The 18,641-nt window shown below is 42.4% G+C and overlaps 2 protein-coding genes across 11 annotated transcripts in view; one reads left to right on the plus strand and one right to left on the minus strand.

The window, feature by feature from the left end:
* The window catches only part of LOC133650035 (adenylyl cyclase-associated protein 2-like), a 46,448-nt gene extending 33,434 nt beyond the window's left edge, over positions 1 to 13,014 (plus strand). For 5 of the 10 annotated variants that reach the window (XM_062046794.1, XM_062046795.1, XM_062046797.1 and 2 more), the window contains 7 exons: positions 1,216 to 1,321; positions 3,847 to 4,039; positions 4,252 to 4,421; positions 7,096 to 7,219; positions 11,806 to 11,888; positions 11,951 to 12,094; positions 12,212 to 13,003. In XM_062046794.1, coding sequence (XP_061902778.1) covers positions 1,216 to 1,321; positions 3,847 to 4,039; positions 4,252 to 4,421; positions 7,096 to 7,219; positions 11,806 to 11,888; positions 11,951 to 12,094; positions 12,212 to 12,295 — 904 coding nt within the window. In that variant the 3' untranslated portion in view covers positions 12,296 to 13,003. Of the gene's footprint in view, positions 1 to 1,215; positions 1,322 to 3,846; positions 4,040 to 4,251; positions 4,422 to 7,095; positions 7,220 to 9,173; positions 9,236 to 11,805; positions 11,889 to 11,950; positions 12,095 to 12,211 lie in introns of those variants that run through there. The other 5 variants (XM_062046793.1, XM_062046792.1, XM_062046800.1 and 2 more) reach the window with 5 other exon arrangements.
* Positions 13,015 to 15,022: 2,008 nt separating this feature from the next.
* On the minus strand, positions 15,023 to 18,617 carry LOC133650037 (aurora kinase A- and ninein-interacting protein-like). Its single transcript, XM_062046803.1, has 3 exons — positions 18,222 to 18,617; positions 17,958 to 18,114; positions 15,023 to 15,713 (listed from the first exon to the last, which is right to left on the minus strand). The coding sequence occupies exons 1-3, from the start codon at positions 18,318 to 18,320 to the stop codon at positions 15,217 to 15,219; spliced, it is 753 nt and encodes a 250-aa protein (XP_061902787.1). The 5' UTR covers positions 18,321 to 18,617; the 3' UTR covers positions 15,023 to 15,216.
* Between the last annotated feature and the right edge of the window lie 24 nt (positions 18,618 to 18,641).

Below are 18,641 nucleotides of genomic sequence, written 5' to 3' on the forward strand. Positions count from 1 at the left end.
ATAATAACAGAGTTAAAGGTAAGTTGAGCAAATTGGCTATTTCTGGCAATTTATTGAAGTGTGTATCAAACTGGTAGCCCTTCGCATTAATCACTACCCAAGAAGTAGCTCTTGCTTTCAAAAAGGTTGCTGACCCCTGATTTATAAACTGCAACATGTACAAACAGCTGAGAAACAATAATCAAAATAAGTATGGTGCCAGTATGCTGTTTTTTTTTTCAATAAAATACTGGAAAGGATAGAAATGTAGTTTGTCTCTTTTATACGATTATAATCGATTAATCGAAGTAATAATCGACAGATTACTTGATTATCAAATTAATCGTTAGTTGCAGCCCTAATATATATATATATATATATATATATATATATATATATATATATATATATATATATATATATATATATATATATATATATATATATATATATATATATATATATATATATATATATATATATATATATATGACTTAGACAAACTATTGATCCACAATGGAAATTGTTATATATATACATACACACACACACACACACAAAATAAAAAAATATCAAAATGTCCTCCACATACTTTTTTAATAAAATTTGTATACATTTGATCTTTTTTCTAAGATATTTATTGTTGTCTTGTCTGACATGTATGCTAACAAAAGGAGCTGTGGGTTACTAACACCCCTGATTTAGACTTTTCATGCATGCAAATGTATTTATTTAACGGAGGCGGAGGGTACTTGAAAATATATGTTAATATACAGTGTGTATGTTCTATTGTAAATATTTCATAATATACAAGAATCATGTAGAGTTTACAGTGTTTTTATATTAGATATGATACGTGAGATAGAATTTAATGTATTTTTATTCTACTAGAAGACTTTTTTCAGCAAGCAGCGCCTCAGTAAACACGTGTCACTCCAAGTACCACCATAATGACCAGCATAAGTAGCGTAGTAGGCCTAAGTGTTCATTAAAAACAAGGCCGAGGTTTAATTTGGCCACCGTAACGTTACACAAGTTTGAACAGTCACACTGTTCCAATAGACGAAATAAAGCCCTGTACTTTCATCAGGTGATTATTTGGCGTACCACTAGATGGAGCCCCTGTAGGAGAATCACTGTATTATAAATGAATGGTATGATACAAAGATAGTGTGGGGAATAAAAAGAAGTGTTAGTGTGATGAATAATTGCTGTGAACGTCTCCGGTGTGTCCAGTGACCGTCGCCATGTGGACTGGGTGCGCTCCTACCTGTCCATCTGGACTCACATGCAGACCTTCATCAAGCAGCAGCACCCAGTAGGACTCATGTGGAGCAAGACTGTGAGTCCCATACTCTAGCATACTTCCTCTACATAGTTGCACCTGTACATAACCCACCTATAGCTAATTGGACCTGTAGATAATTGCACCTGTACATAACCCACCTATAGATAATTGGACCTGTAGATAATTGCACCTGTACATATTGGACCTGTACATAATTGACCTACAGATAATTGTACCTGTACATAATTGTACCTGTACGTTATTGGACGTGTATGTTATTGCACCTGTAGATAATTGGACCTGTACATCATTGACCTGTACGTCATTGACCTGTACGTTATTGCACCTGTACCTAATTGCAGCTGTACATAATGGCACCTGTACATAATTGCACCTGTACATAATTGCAGCTGTAGATCATCGCAGCTGTACATAATTGTACCTGTACATAATTGTACCTGTATGTTATTGGACCTGTATGTTATTGGACCTGTACGTTATTGCACCTGTACATCATTGACCTGTACATCATTGACCTGTACATCATTGACCTGTACATAATTGACTTGTACGTAATTGTACCTGTATGTTATTGCACCTGTACATAATTGCGTCTGTAGATAATTGCGTCTGTACATAATTGCACCTGTACATAATTGCAGCTGTAGATAATTGACCTATAGATGATTGGACCTGTACATCATTGACCTGTACGTCATTGCACCTGTACGTCATTGCACCTGTACGTCATTGCACCCGTACATGATTGCACCTGTATCTAATTGTAGCTGTACATGATTGCACCTGTACATAATTGGACCTGTACATAATTGCAGCTGTAGATCATTGCAGCTGTACATAATTGTACCTGTACATAATTGTACCTGTATGTTATTGCACCTGTACATAATTGGACCTGTACATCATTGACCTGTACATAATTGACTTGTACGTAATTGTACCTGTATGTTATTGCACCTGTACATAATTGGAGCTGTAGATAATTACGCCTGTAGATACTTGCGCCTGTAGATAATTGCGCCTGTACATAATTGCAGCTGTAGATAATTGACCTATAGATAATTGGACCTGTACGTTATTGCACCTGTACGTCATTGCACCTGTACCTAATTGTAGCTGTACATTATTGCACCTGTACATTATTGCACCTGTACATAATTGTAGCTGTACATAATTGTAGCTGTACATGATTGCACCTGTACATAATTGCAGCTGTACATAATTGTACCTGTACATAATTGCAGCTGTAGATCATTGCAGCTGTACATAATTGTACCTGTACATAATTGTACCTGTATGTTATTGCACCTGTACGTCATTGACCTGTACATAATTGACTTGTACGTAATTGTACCTGTATGTTATTGCACCTGTACATAATTGGAGCTGCAGATAATTGCGCCTGTACATAATTGCAGCTGTAGATAATTGACCTATAGATAATTGGACCTGTACATCATTGACCTGTACGTAATTGCACCTGTACATGATTGCACCTGTGCCTAATTGTAGCTGTACATGATTGCACCTGTACATAATTGCACCTGTACATGATTGCAGCTGTACCTAATTGCAGCTGTAGATAATTGCAGCTGTACATAATCGCAGTAGTCAGTTGTAATACACTTGTCCACCACCTGTGGCAGTAATGGCTACATCAAACAAACGGGGGGAGCATGGAGCTAAAATCTTACAGAAGTTTCATAAGCGCAAAAATTATGAAGCTGTATTTTCATTTGCACTAAAATTGTATTGAGAATTAATTTTTTTTAAAATAAAAAATAAATTTATATATATATAATATTTTAATTTATTAGTAATTTACTTATAATTGATACATTTTAGCACTGTGTAATGATATGAAAATTTATGTATTTATTCATATTTATTTTAGTCCCTTCTTTTGAAGTACATTTGATTAATATTCAGCCTGACCTAAGCCTTCATAGTAGGTTGGATACAAGTACTGCTTCAAATCAAGAGTAAGATTACTAATTCAGTGTTGAGGGCCCCTCTGGAGTGGAAAAGGTTCGGCCCCGAGGTCAAAAAGGTACAGAACCCCTGTTTTAAGAGGGCTTTGTGGGCAAAATAGAGCGACTCCCATCAGCTCCATTGTTAGCCACCTCCTACTTGCCATATTTTACCATTTAGAATGCACAACAAAAGAAAGGCTGTGTTATATTGTCTTACAGAAGGAATGTGAATGATCAGCCAAATTCTGAAAAAAGTGCAGTTCCCCTTTCAACACACACACACGCACGCACGCACGCACACACACACACACACACACACACACACACACAGGTTATAATCAAATGATCTGGCAGACGTAAAAGTGTCCACTGATGATGTATGAAGAACATGTGTTCAGTCAAGTGTCCCAACTGTGTGACAGCTGCACTCTTTTTACACTGTGTGTGTTCGTGTGTGTGTGTGTGTGTGTGTGTGTGTGTTCGTGTGTTCGTGTGTGTTCCCTGGCCATTACCGTGACACTAGTAGTCCAATACTCCCCCCTAGTGGTGAGTGTGTGCTGACACTATTCTCCCAACATGTCCCAGGGTCCTATTGCTCCTCCTTCTCTCTTTGAGGCCCCCAGTGCTCCTCCACCCCCTCCTCCTCCTCCTCCTCCACCCCCTCCCCCGGCGTTGTCCGGTGAAGACCCCCGGGCACCAGGCGACGTCTCCTCAGCATCATCTGCCCAGCACTCTGCTCTCTTCGCTCAGCTCAACCAGGGCTTGGACATCACCAAAGGTGTGTGTGTGTGTGTGTGTGTGTGTGTGTGTGTGTGTGTGTGTGTGTGTGTGTGTGTGTGTGTGTGTGTGTGTGTGTGTGTGTGTGTGTGTGTGTGTGTGTGTGTGTGTGTGTGTGTGTGTGTGTGTGTGTGTGTGTGTGTGTGTGTGTGTGTGTGTGTGTGTGTGAGACACACACCTGACACTTCATCTCCATCCCCCCCCCCACCTTAGGTCTGAAACACGTCCCGGACCAGCAGAAGACCCACAAGAACCCCCAACTGCGCTGCCAGGAAGCACCTGGGGGCCACGGTGCCAAAGCGGACCCCAAGAAGTCCCCCGAGAAGAGCGGCCCCCAGAAGAAGCTCCCCCTGCTGGAGCTGAAGGGCAAGAAGTGGATGGTGGTACGTACACGGGTGTTCAAACTCCTTCTTTTGTGGCCTGCGACACATTCCCAAAGCAAAACTAGAAAACATGCCAGTTTGAACATTACACCCAAACAACTAGATTCTGTATTTAGATGTGTGCGTGTGTTCAAGAACAATTCTACATCACACCCAAACAACTAGATTCTGTATTTAGATGTGTGCGTGTGTTCAAGTACAATTCTACATTACACCCAAACAACTAGATTCTATATTTAGATGTGTGCGTGTGTTCTAGAACAATTCTACATTACACCCAAACAACTAGATTCTGTATTTAGATGTGCGCGTGTGTTCTAGAACAATTCTACATTACACCCAAACAACTAGATTCTGTATTTAGATGTGCGCGTGTGTTCAAGAACAATTCTACATTACACCCAAACAACTAGATTCTGTATTTAGATGTGTGCGTGTGTTCAAGTACAATTCTACATTACACCCAAACAACTAGATTCTGTATTTAGATGTGCGCGTGTGTTCAAGAACAATTCTACATTACACCCAAACAACTAGATTCTGTATTTAGATGTGTGCGTGTGTTCAAGTACAATTCTACATTACACCCAAACAACTAGATTCTGTATTTAGATGTGTGCGTGTGTTCAAGAACAATTCAACATTACACCCAAACAACTAGATTCTGTATTTAGATGTGTGCGTGTGTTCAAGAACAATTCTACATTACACCCAAACAACTAGATTCTGTATTTAGATGTGTGCGTGTGTTCAAGAACAATTCTACATTACACCCAAACAACTAGATTCTGTATTTAGATGTGTGCGTGTGTTCAAGAACAATTCTACATTACACCCAAACAACTAGATTCTGTATTTAGATGTGTGCGTGTGTTCAAGAACAATTCTACATTACACCCAAACAACTAGATTCTGTATTTAGATGTGCGCGTGTGTTCAAGAACAATTCTACATTACACCCAAACAACTAGATTCTGTATTTAGATGTGTGCGTGTGTTCTAGAACAATTCTACATTACACCCAAACAACTAGATTCTGTATTTAGATGTGTGCGTGTGTTCAAGAACAATTCTACATTACACCCAAACAACTAGATTCTGTATTTAGATGTGTGTGTGTGTTCAAGAACAATTCTACATTGCACCCAAACAACTAGATTCTGTATTTAGATGTGTGTGTGTGTTCAAGTACAATTCTACATTACACCCAAACAACTAGATTCTGTATTTAGATGTGTGCGTGTGTTCAAGAACAATTCTAAATTACACCCAAACAACTAGATTCTGTATTTAGATGTGTGTGTGTGTTCAAGTACAATTCTACATTACACCCAAACAACTAGATTCTGTATTTAGATGTGTGCGTGTGTTCAAGAACAATTCTAAATTACACCCAAACAACTAGATTCTGTATTTAGATGTGTGTGCGTGTGTTCAAGAACAATTCTACATTGCACCCAAACAACTAGATTCTGTATTTAGATGTGTGCGTGTGTTCAAGAACAATTCTAAATTACACCCAAACAACTAGATTCTGTATTTAGATGTGTGTGTGTGTTCAAGTACAATTCTACATTACACCCAAACAACTAGATTCTGTATTTAGATGTGTGCGTGTGTTCTAGAACAATTCTACATTACACCCAAACAACTAGATTCTGTATTTAGATGTGTGCGTGTGTTCTAGAACAATTCTACATTACACCCAAACAACTAGATTCTGTATTTAGATGTGTGCGTGTGTTCAAGAACAATTCTACATTACACCCAAACAACTAGATTCTGTATTTAGATGTGTGTGTGTGTTCAAGAACAATTCTACATTGCACCCAAACAACTAGATTCTGTATTTAGATGTGTGTGTGTGTTCAAGTACAATTCTACATTACACCCAAACAACTAGATTCTGTATTTAGATGTGTGCGTGTGTTCAAGAACAATTCTAAATTACACCCAAACAACTAGATTCTGTATTTAGATGTGTGTGTGTGTTCAAGTACAATTCTACATTACACCCAAACAACTAGATTCTGTATTTAGATGTGTGCGTGTGTTCAAGAACAATTCTAAATTACACCCAAACAACTAGATTCTGTATTTAGATGTGTGTGCGTGTGTTCAAGAACAATTCTACATTGCACCCAAACAACTAGATTCTGTATTTAGATGTGTGCGTGTGTTCAAGAACAATTCTACATTACACCCAAACAACTAGATTCTGTATTTAGATGTGTGCGTGTGTTCAAGAACAATTCTAAATTACACCCAAACAACTAGATTCTGTATTTAGATGTGTGTGCGTGTGTTCAAGTACAATTCTACATTACACCCAAACAACTAGATTCTGTATTTAGATGTGTGCGTGTGTTCAAGAACAATTCTACATTACACCCAAACAACTAGATTCTGTATTTAGATGTGTGCGTGTGTTCAAGAACAATTCTACATTACACCCAAACAACTAGATTCTGTATTTAGATGTGTGCGTGTGTTCTAGTACAATTCTACATTACACCCAAACAACTAGATTCTGTATTTAGATGTGTGCGTGTGTTCTAGTACAATTCTACATTACACCCAAACAACTAGATTCTGTATTTAGATGAGGCAATTTTGGGAGAGATTGTGTGTAAAGTGGTCTGGACTGACCTCAGAAGGACTTGACTGTGTGCAGGAACACTTTGAGGAGAGACCAGACCTGCTGATCCAGGACACGGAGCTCAAACAGGTGGTCTACGTCTTCGGGTGCAACAACTCCACTCTGCACATTAAAGGGAAGCTCAACTCCATCATCATAGGTGAGGACTCTTTGCACGCACCTGTTGGACCAAGTCCTGACACTCCAAGACCACCACTAATAGTCTAGACACACCATACCAAGTCCTGACATTCCAAGACCACCACTAATAGTCTAGACACACCATACCAAGTCCTGACACTCCAAGACCACCACTAATAGTCTAGACACACCATACCAAGTCCTGACACTCCAAGACCACCACTAATAGTCTAGACACACCATACCAAGTCCTGACACTCCAAGACCACCACTAATAGTCTAGACACACCATACCAAGTCCTGACACTCCAAGACCACCACTAATAGTCTAGACACACCATACCAAGTCCTGACACTCCAAGACCACCACTAATAGTCTAGACACACCATACCAAGTCCTGACACTCCAAGACCACCACTAATAGTCTAGACACACCATACCAAGTCCTGACACTCCAAGACCACCACTAATAGTCTAGACACACCATACCAAGTCCTGACACTCCAAGACCACCACTAATAGTCTAGACACACCATACCAAGTCCTGACACTCCAAGACCACCACTAATAGTCTAGACACACCATACCAAGTCCTGACACTCCAAGACCACCACTAATAGTCTAGACACACCATACCAAGTCCTGACACTCCAAGACCACCACTAATAGTCTAGACACACCATACCAAGTCCTGACACTCCAAGACCACCACTAATAGTCTAGACACACCATACCAAGTCCTGACACTCCAAGACCACCACTAATAGTCTAGACACACCATACCAAGTCCTGACACTCCAAGACCACCACTAATAGTCTAGACACACCATACCAAGTCCTGACACTCCAAGACCACCACTAATAGTCTAGACACACCATACCAAGTCCTGACACTCCAAGACCACCACTAATAGTCTAGACACACCATACCAAGTCCTGACACTCCAAGACCACCACTAATAGTCTAGACACACCATACCACTGTCTGTAGATTTCATTTGTTTTGCTACATGCTAACACTACTTGCTAGGTTAGCAACACTAGCATATCTATGTGAGCTACATGCTAACACTTCTAGCATAGCTATTTAAGTGACATGCTAACATTTCATTTTATTATCACACTAGGTTAAGAACACTAGTATATGCTAACATTACAAGCATAGTTACGTGAGCTACATGCTAACACTACATTTTAACATCATGCTAGGTTAAGAACACTAGCGTATCTCTGTGAGCTACATGCTAACACTACTAGCATAGTTGTGAGTTACATGCTAACACTACTGGCATAGCTATGCGAGCTACATGCTAAGACTACATTTAATGCTAGGTTAAGAACACTAGTATATCTCTGTGAGCTACATGCTAACACTACTAGCATAGTTGTGAGTTACATGCTAACACTACTAGCATAGCTATGCGAGCTACATGCTAACACTACATTTTAATATAATGCTAGGTTAAGAACACTAGTATATCTCTGTGAGCTACATGCTAACACTACTAGCATAGCTATTTAAGTTACATGCTAACATTACAAGCATAGTTATGTTAGCTACATGCTAACACTACATTTTAATATCAAACTAGGTTAAGGAACATTAGCATATCTCTGGGAGTTACATGCTAACTGTACTAGCTTAGTTATTTAAGCTACAAGCTCACATTACTAGCATAGCTATTTAAGTTGCATGCTAACATTACGAGCATACTTGTGAGCTACATGCTAAAACTAGTAGTATAGCTATTTGAGCTTCATATTAACATTACTAGCATAGTTATATGAGCTACATGCTAACATTACTAGCATAGTTTAATATGACCTTCATGCTAACATTACTAGCATATCTGTTAGCTAAATGCTAACAATATGTTTCAACATATTGGCTCAATAAAAAGTACATGATGAGACAGAGTGCCAGGCTTACTTTTAAGACCTGTAGTGAAGCCTGATGTGTGTCTGTGTTCAGATAAGTGCCAGAAGATGGGCACTTTTAAGAACTGTAGTGAAGCCTGATGTATGTCTGTGTTCAGATAAGTGCCAGAAGATGGGCACTTTTAAGAACTGTAGTGAAGCCTGATGTATGTCTGTGTTCAGATAAGTGCCAGAAGATGGATGTGGTGTTTGAGAAGGTTACTTTTAAGACCTGTAGTGAAGCCTGACGTGTGTCTGTGTTCAGATAAGTGCCAGAAGATGGGCACTTTTAAGAACTGTAGTGAAGCCTGATGTATGTCTGTGTTCAGATAAGTGCCAGAAGATGGGCACTTTTAAGAACTGTAGTGAAGCCTGATGTATGTCTGTGTTCAGATAAGTGCCAGAAGATGGGTGTGGTGTTTGAGAAGGTTACTTTTAAGACCTGTAGTGAAGCCTGATGTGTGTCTGTGTTCAGATAAGAACCAGAAGATGGGCACTTTTAAGACCTGTAGTGAAGCCTGATGTGTGTCTGTGTTCAGATAAGAGCCAGAAGATGGGCACTTTTAAGAACTGTAGTGAAGCCTGATGTGTGTCTGTGTTCAGATAAGTGCCAGAAGATGGGCACTTTTAAGAACTGTAGTGAAGCCTGATGTATGTCTGTGTTCAGATAAGTGCCAGAAGATGGGCGTGGTGTTTGACAAGGTTACTTTTAAGACCTGTAGTGAAGCCTGACGTGTGTCTGTGTTCAGATAAGTGCCAGAAGATGGGCACTTTTAAGAACTGTAGTGAAGCCTGACGTGTGTCTGTGTTCAGATAAGTGCCAGAAGATGGGCACTTTTAAGAACTGTAGTGAAGCCTGATGTGTGTCTGTGTTCAGATAAGTGCCAGAAGATGGGCACTTTTAAGAACTGTAGTGAAGCCTGACGTATGTCTGTGTTCAGATAAGTGCCAGAAGATGGGTGTGGTGTTTGACAAGGTTACTTTTAAGAACTGTAGTGAAGCCTGACGTATGTCTGTGTTCAGATAAGTGCCAGAAGATGGGCGTGGTGTTTGACAAGGTTACTTTTAAGACCTGTAGTGAAGCCTGATGTGTGTCTTGTGTTCAGATAAGTGCCAGAAGATGAGCACTTTTAAGAACTGTAGTGAAGCCTGACGTGTGTCTTGTGTTCAGATAAGTGCCAGAAGATGGGCACTTTTAAGACCTGTAGGGAAGCCTGACGTGTGTATGTGTTCAGATAAGCGCCAGAAGATGGGCGTGGTGTTTGAGAAGGTTACTTTTAAGACCTGTAGTGAAGCCTGATGTGTGTGTCTTGTGTTCAGGTAAGTGCCAGAAGATGGGCGTGGTGTTTGAGAAGGTTACTTTTAAGACCTGTAGTGAAGCCTGATGTGTGTCTTGTGTTCAGATAAGTGCCAGAAGATGGGCACTTTTAAGACCTGTAGGGAAGCCTGACGTGTGTATGTGTTCAGATAAGCGCCAGAAGATGGGCGTGGTGTTTGAGAAGGTTACTTTTAAGACCTGTAGTGAAGCCTGATGTGTGTGTCTTGTGTTCAGGTAAGTGCCAGAAGATGGGCGTGGTGTTTGAGAAGGTTACTTTTAAGACCTGTAGTGAAGCCTGATGTGTGTCTGTGTTCAGATAAGTGCCAGAAGATGGGCGTGGTGTTTGAGAAGGTTACTTTTAAGACCTGTAGTGAAGCCTGATGTATGTCTGTGTTCAGATAAGTGCCAGAAGATGGGCGTGGTGTTTGAGAAGGTTACTTTTAAGACCTGTAGTGGAGCCTGACGTGTGTCTGTGTTCAGATAAGTGCCAGAAGATGGGCGTGGTGTTTGAGAAGGTTACTTTTAAGACCTGTAGTGAAGCCTGACGTGTGTCTTGTGTTCAGATAAGTGCCAGAAGATGGGCGTGGTGTTTGAGAAGGTTACTTTTAAGACCTGTAGTGAAGCCTGACGTGTGTCTTGTGTTCAGATAAGTGCCAGAAGATGGGCGTGGTGTTTGAGAAGGTTACTTTTAAGACCTGTAGTGAAGCCTGATGTGTGTCTTGTGTTCAGATAAGTGCCAGAAGATGGGCACTTTTAAGACCTGTAGGGAAGCCTGACGTGTGTATGTGTTCAGATAAGCGCCAGAAGATGGGCGTGGTGTTTGAGAAGGTTACTTTTAAGACCTGTAGTGAAGCCTGATGTGTGTCTGTGTTCAGATAAGTGCCAGAAGATGGGCGTGGTGTTTGAGAAGGTTACTTTTAAGACCTGTAGTGAAGCCTGATGTATGTCTGTGTTCAGATAAGTGCCAGAAGATGGGCGTGGTGTTTGAGAAGGTTACTTTTAAGACCTGTAGTGAAGCCTGATGTGTGTCTGTGTTCAGATAAGTGCCAGAAGATGGGCGTGGTGTTTGAGAAGGTTACTTTTAAGACCTGTAGTGAAGCCTGATGTATGTCTGTGTTCAGATAAGTGCCAGAAGATGGGCGTGGTGTTTGAGAAGGTTACTTTTACGACCTGTAGTGAAGCCTGACGTGTGTCTTGTGTTCAGATAAGTGCCAGAAGATGGGCGTGGTGTTTGAGAAGGTTACTTTTAAGACCTGTAGTGAAGCCTGACGTGTGTCTTGTGTTCAGATAAGTGCCAGAAGATGGGCGTGGTGTTTGAGAAGGTTACTTTTAAGACCTGTAGTGAAGCCTGACGTGTGTCTGTGTTCAGATAAGTGCCAGAAGATGGGCGTGGTGTTTGAGAAGGTTGTGGGCATCGTGGAGGTGATTAATTCCAAGGCTGTGCAGTTACAGGTGAGTTGAGGCCCAGGTGAGTGTTAACGAGGTACAGGTGTGAGTCAGGTGTGTGTGTACAGGTGTTGGGTACAGTGCCGACTATTTCCATCAACAAGACAGAGGGTTGCCAGGTGTACCTGAGCCGTGACGCCTTGCAGTGTCATGTGGTTAGTGCCACCAGCTCAGAGATGAACGTCCTGGTGCCACAAGGAGACGACGACTACGTGAGCACGCACACACACACACACACGCGCACACACACACACACACACACACACACACACACACACACACACCTTGTGTAAAAAGTGAAGGAGTCTCTCCTGTCTTTTCTCCCCCAGAAAGAATTTCCAGTTCCAGAACAGTTCCGAACCGTCTGGGATGGAAACAAGCTGGTGACAGAACCTGCTGAGATGGCAGCTTGACCAAGTCATGTGACCACTGATCCATGATGACCAAGTCATGTGACCACTGATCCATGACATCATACATTGACCTTCTCATTATTTCATGACCTTTTATTTGGCCTTAATTTATTATCATTATTATTATCATCATCATATTGTCATTATGGAGTAGGACAAAAAAAATAATTTATTCCAAAATGGAATGAATTAATTTTTTCCCCTCAAAATTCGACACAAAATACCCCATAATGACGACGTGAATAAGCTTTCTATTATGATTTTAACAAATGAATCAATTGTATGAATAAAAGTGTGTTAGTACTTCTATACATGTGATTTATTTGTTTTGGATACATTTCAAAAAGATTGTTCACATCATTATGGGGGAGGACACAAAGAAGATTTATTCCAAAAAGTCATTGTAGCCCTCAAAATTCTGCACACAATTCCCCTTAATGACAATATTCAAATGTATCAGTTTAATGAGTCAAAATGTATTAATACTTTTATTAAATACATTTTAATAACATGCCATTGTCATTATGGGGTATTGTGGGTAGAATTTTGAGGACAAAAATAATAAGGAATAAGACTATAAGATGAAAAGTAGTTTTCCAGCTATGCCACTAAATGAAAGATGAACACATTCCTCAGGTTGGAGAACATTTCATGATGTGTTGTTCTTCCTTGTGTGTTGTTCTGCTTCCTTGTGTGTTCTTCTGCTTCCTCGTGTGTTCTTCTGCTTCCTTGTGTGTTCTTCTGCTTCCTTGTGTGTTCTTCTGCTTCCTTGTGTGTTCTTCTGCTTCCTCGTGTGTTCTTCTGCTTCCTTGTGTGTTCTTCTGCTTCCTCGTGTGTTCTTCTGCTTCCTTGTGTGTTCTTCTGCTTCCTTGTGTGTTCTTCTGCTTCCTTGTGTGTTCTTCTGCTTCCTCGTGTGTTCTTCTGCTTCCTTGTGTGTTCTTCTGCTTCCTTGTGTGTTCTTCTGCTTCCTTGTGTGTTCTTCTGCTTCCTCGTGTGTTCTTCTGCTTGTGTGTTGTTCTGCTTCCTTGTGTGTTCTTCTGCTTCCTCGTGTGTTCTTCTGCTTCCTTGTGTGTTCTTCTGCTTCCTCGTGTGTTCTTCTGCTTCCTCGTGTGTTCTTCTGCTTCCTCGTGTGTTCTTCTGCTTCCTTGTGTGTTCTTCTGCTTCCTTGTGTGTTCTTCTGCTTCCTTGTGTGTTGTTCTGCTTCCTTGTGTGTTCTTCTGCTTCCTTGTGTGTTGTTCTGCTTCCTTGTGTGTTCTTCTGCTTCCTTGTGTGTTCTTCTGCTTCCTTGTGTGTTCTTCTGCTTCCTTGTGTGTTCTTCTGCTTCCTTGTGTGTTCTTCTGCTTCCTCGTGTGTTCTTCTGCTTCCTTGTGTGTTCTTCTGCTTCCTTGTGTGTTCTTCTGCTTCCTTGTGTGTTCTTCTGCTTCCTTGTGTGTTCTTCTGCTTCCTTGTGTGTTCTTCTGCTTCCTTGTGTGTTCTTCTGCTTCCTTGTGTGTTCTTCTGCTTCCTTGTGTGTTCTTCTGCTTCCTTGTGTGTTCTTCTGCTTCCTCGTGTGTTCTTCTGCTTCCTCGTGTGTTCTTCTGCTTCCTTGTGTGTTCTTCTGCTTCCTTGTGTGTTCTTCTGCTTCCTTGTGTGTTCTTCTGCTTCCTTGTGTGTTCTTCTGCTTCCTTGTGTGTTCTTCTGCTTCCTTGTGTGTTCTTCTGCTTCCTTGTGTGTTCTTCTGCTTCCTTGTGTGTTCTTCTGCTTCCTTGTGTGTTCTTCTGCTTCCTCGTGTGTTCTTCTGCTTCCTCGTGTGTTCTTCTGCTTCCTCGTGTGTTCTTCTGCTTCCTTGTGTGTTCTTCTGCTTCCTTGTGTGTTCTTCTGCTTCCTTGTGTGTTCTTCTGCTTCCTCGTGTGTTCTTCTGCTTCCTCGTGTGTTCTTCTGCTTCCTCGTGTGTTCTTCTGCTTCCTCGTGTGTTCTTCTGCTTCCTCGTGTGTTCTTCTGCTTCCTTGTGTGTTCTTCTGCTTCCTTGTGTGTTCTTCTGCTTCCTTGTGTGTTCTTCTGCTTCCTTGTGTGTTCTTCTGCTTCCTTGTGTGTTCTTCTGCTTCCTTGTGTGTTCTTCTGCTTCCTTGTGTGTTCTTCTGCTTCCTTGTGTGTTCTTCTGCTTCCTTGTGTGTTCTTCTGCTTCCTCGTGTGTTCTTCTGCTTCCTTGTGTGTTCTTCTGCTTCCTTGTGCGTTCTTCTGCTTCCTCGTGTGTTCTTCTGCTTCCTCGTGTGTTCTTCTGCTTCCTTGTGTGTTCTTCTGCTTCCTCGTGTGTTCTTCTGCTTCCTTGTGCGTTCTTCCGCTTCCTTGTGCGTTCTTCCGCTTCCTTGTGTGTTCTTCTGCTTCCTTGTGCGTTCTTCTGCTTCCTTGTGTGTTCTTCTGCTTCCTCGTGTGTTCTTCTGCTTCCTTGTGTGTTCTTCTGCTTCCTCGTGTGTTCTTCTGCTTCCTTGTGCGTTCTTCCGCTTCCTTGTGTGTTCTTCTGCTTCCTTGTGCGTTCTTCCGCTTCCTTGTGCGTTCTTCTGCTTCCTCGTGTGTTCTTCTGCTTCCTTGTGCGTTCTTCCGCTTCCTTGTGCGTTCTTCTGCTTCCTTGTGCGTTCTTCCGCTTCCTTGTGCGTTCTTCTGCTTCCTCGTGTGTTCTTCTGCTTCCTTGTGTGTTCTGCTTCCTCGTGTGTTCTTCTGCTTCCTCGTGTGTTCTTCTGCTTCCTCGTGTGTTCTTCTGCTTCCTCGTGTGTTCTTCTGCTTCCTTGTGTGTTCTTCTGCTTCCTTGTGTGTTCCTCCAGTGTCATGTGGAACATGGTGATGTACAACATGATCCTGGCTAGTAACAAAGTAGAGGCAGATGTATTTTCCCAAGCTTTATTGAAGATGCAGGACAAGAATAGTTTAGAGGAATAAAAGGAGACTCAGTGTTTCATCACCATGTTCCCCTGAGAGTCCTGCGTGAAGAGAAAGTCTTCACAGGAAGACCTGCAGCCATCTTCAAGCGGACTAGGATCCTGCACACCTCGGTGTGCGATCACCCGAAAGCCTTGCGAGTCCTGCGTGAACAACATGGCCAGATCCTCCTCCTCCTCCTCCTCGCCATGCTGACACCTCCTCACTGGAGTCCTGCTCACGGACAGGATGTTCTCCTTCAGAGGTGACCTCGCCCTCCACGGGGGTCTGGGACGAGACCCTGGGCCACTTGGAGAGGAAGACCACGCTAAAGGGCTGTTTTCTTTGTCCTCGTGATCTTTGACCTTGTCCACCCCCAGGAAGTTGTCTTCTGCTGGCTCCGCCTCCTCCTGACCACGCACCAAGCTGCCTTGGTCCTCAGGAGCAGGTTCTGCTGCAGCGCTCTGCTCCTCGCTCCTCTTGCCCGTAGTGCTGGACTCTGCAGGCTGCTGGCCGCTCTTCGCAGCTGCAACACAAAACGGGTCATTAACCTCCAAACCTGTATCACCATGTCAGCCTTTGATATCGCTCCGTATCGTACCTCTGACGGAAAAGAACACCCGGAGACAAACAAAGTTGTCAGCAAACAGTCGACATAAACGTGTCGTCAGCGTTTGTGGTCATAAACATGTCATTGCTATTTATAAACAAGTGTCAACATAAACAGGTTGTCGACATTATTGGCTTGTTGACATGAAATGGTAAATGGGTTGTACTTGTATCGCACTTTTCTACCTTCAAGGTACTTTGACACTATTTCCACATTCACCCATTCACACCCACTGATGGCCCTAACCACCACCCATCAGGAGCAAGGGTGAAGTGTCTTGCGTAAGGACACGACGAGGTTGGTAGAAGGTGGGGATGAACGGATGAAAATAATTGCAAATAATAATGAACTTAGAATTTCATGGCTGCAACACGTGCCAAAGTAGTTGGGAAAGGGCATGTTCCACCACTGTGTTACATGGCCTTTCCTTTTAACAACACTCAGTAAAGGTTTGGGAACTGAGGAGTCCGGGGGTCTCCCTTGTGCTATTTTAGGCTTCACACATTTTCAATGGGAGACAGGTCTGGACTACAGGCAGGCCAGTCTAGTACCCGCACTCTTTCACTATGAAGCCACGTTGATGTAACACGTGGCTTGGCATTGTCTTGCTGAAATAAGCAGGGGCGTCCATGGTAACTTGGCTTGGATGGCAACATATGTTGCTCCAAAAGCTGTATGTACCTTTCAGCATTAATGGCGCCTTCACAGATGTGTGAGTTACCCATGTCTTGGGCACTAATACACCCCCATACCATCACACATGCTGCCTTTTACACTTTGCGCCTAGAACGGGGGTCGGCAACCCGCGGCTCCGGAGCCGCATGCGGCTCTTTGACCACTCTCTTAGTCATCAGCCACACAGCTTACACTGACGGTAGCCGTATAAAATAACTTTTAACACTGTTACGTTACAAATATGCGCCACACTGTGAACCCACACCAAAAAAGAATGAAAAACACATTTCTGGAGAACATCCACACCGTAACACAACATAAACACAACACAACCAATACCCAGAATCCCATGCAGCCCTAACTTTTCCGGTCTAGATTATACACTCCCGCTACCACCAAACCCCCCCCCCCCCCCCCCCCTCCGTGCTTCGGTTGAGCGGAAGAGTTAGGGCTGCATGGGATTCTGGGTATTTGTTGTGTTGTATTTATGTTGTGTTACAGTGCAGATGTTCTCCAGAAATGTGTTTGTCATTCTTTTTTGGTGTGGGTTCAAAGTGTGGTGCATATTTGTAACGTAACACTGTTAAAAGTTGTTTTATACGGCTACCGTCAGTGTAAGCTGTGTGGCTGTTGAGCTAGTACGCCTTGCTGTCTCTTACGCGAGCAAACTGAAGCTGGGTTCTACATGTGGTCGAGCAGGTACACTGCTTGGACAGGCTGTAGAGGGCGCTAAAAGCAGTGCCATCACGCCCTGATATTCGGGAGTCTCCCGGAAATAATGAGAGGGTTGGCAAGTATGACACTATCAAGCGCCATTCTTTCAAAACTCACGGGCCGCACTAACATCAAATTTCCATATTAAAGTGTGTGCCGGTGCGTGTGTCTGAGACCCCTGGTTAGCATAGCACAAAGCAATTTAAGCTTTGTATGCAGTGTTTTTCATTTTAAATTTAAAATTTTTTTTTGTGGCTCCCATTATTTTCTTTAATTTGTGAAACTTGCCAAAATGGCTCTTTGAGTGGTAAAGGTTGCCGACCCCTGGCCTAGAACAATCCGGATGGTTCTTTTCCTCTTTGGTCCGGAGGACACGACGTCCACAGTTTCCAAAAACAATTTGAAATGTGGACTCGTCAGACCACAGAACACTTTTCCACTTTGTATCAGTCCATCTTAGATGAGCTCGGGCCCAGCCGAGCCGACGGCGTTTCTGGGTGTTGTTGATAAAACGGTTTTCGCCTTGCATGGGAGAGTTTTAACTCGCACTTACAGATGTAGCGACCGACTGCAGTTACTGACAGTGGCTTTCTGAAGTGTTCCATGTGGTGATATCCTTTACACACTGATGTGGCTTGTTGATGCAGTACAGCCTGCAGTGATTTCTCCACATTCTCTGAACCCTTTGATGATATTACGGAGCGTAGATGGTGAAATCCCTAAATTCCTTGTTGAGAAATGTTGTTCTTAAACTATTTAGTGAAGACGTACTTGGGTGCAGAGGCGAGAAGAAGGAGACTATGGAGCTCTGCTTGGTCTCTGGCATGTGTGCCTTGGTCTGAGTGAAGTTGAGAGCCACAGCCAGACTGTAGTTGTCCTTCATCAGGGGGTTTAGCAGCCTGGAAATGGGGCGAACTCTTTCTCTTTTCTGCAAACAGGAGAAATTATTCACAAACTAGTGTTAAGTTCTCCAAAGCCAACATGACGTCATATTTGAACTGGTCTTAGTCCGTGATGAAGGAATGACGCAATTACCTGCTGGGCTTTCCCTTTCATCTGCACGGTGTCCAGCCAGACTCCACACTCCTCTGACCCACGCGTGGACTGCCTGGCCTTGCTCACCTTCTTCATCATGCAAACTATAGTCTGAAACTTCTTTAAAAAAACTAAACACGGGGACACAATAAGCCCGTAAAACTGCAGGAAGATATTTGCTTACTTCCTTTAAAGCCTACTTAAAATAAACTATACTTTGTAACAAAAACTAGTTAGCTTGTTCGAAACGGACAAGCGGTAGAAAATGAATGGCTGCATTTTGTTTTCCTGTTTTGAGTCTGGCGCCTCAACGCTAAGCTGTCTATGGCGTACGCCTGTTTGAAAATAAAGCTTCACTAAAATACAAATGCGGACTCCTTAGTAAAAAATATATTTGCATTCATGCGCCAACTTAATTTC

This window comes from Entelurus aequoreus, linkage group LG05 (assembly GCF_033978785.1).
Source record: "Entelurus aequoreus isolate RoL-2023_Sb linkage group LG05, RoL_Eaeq_v1.1, whole genome shotgun sequence".
Classification (NCBI taxonomy): Eukaryota; Metazoa; Chordata; class Actinopteri; order Syngnathiformes; family Syngnathidae; genus Entelurus; species Entelurus aequoreus.

What these genes read in the sequence shown, in the direction of transcription:
- LOC133650037 (XM_062046803.1), bottom strand. Translation starts at nt 18,320, where the DNA reads ATGATGAAGAAGGTGAGCAAGGCCAGGCAGTCCACGCGTGGGTCAGAG. An exon ending in TGAAAGGGAAAGCCCAGCAG is followed by an intron (nt 18,115 to 18,221) that starts GTAATTGCGTCA and finishes TCCTGTTTGCAG; the next exon opens with AAAAGAGAAAGAGTTCGCCC. An exon ending in CTTCTCGCCTCTGCACCCAA is followed by an intron (nt 15,714 to 17,957) that starts GTACGTCTTCAC and finishes TTTGTGTTGCAG; the next exon opens with CTGCGAAGAGCGGCCAGCAG.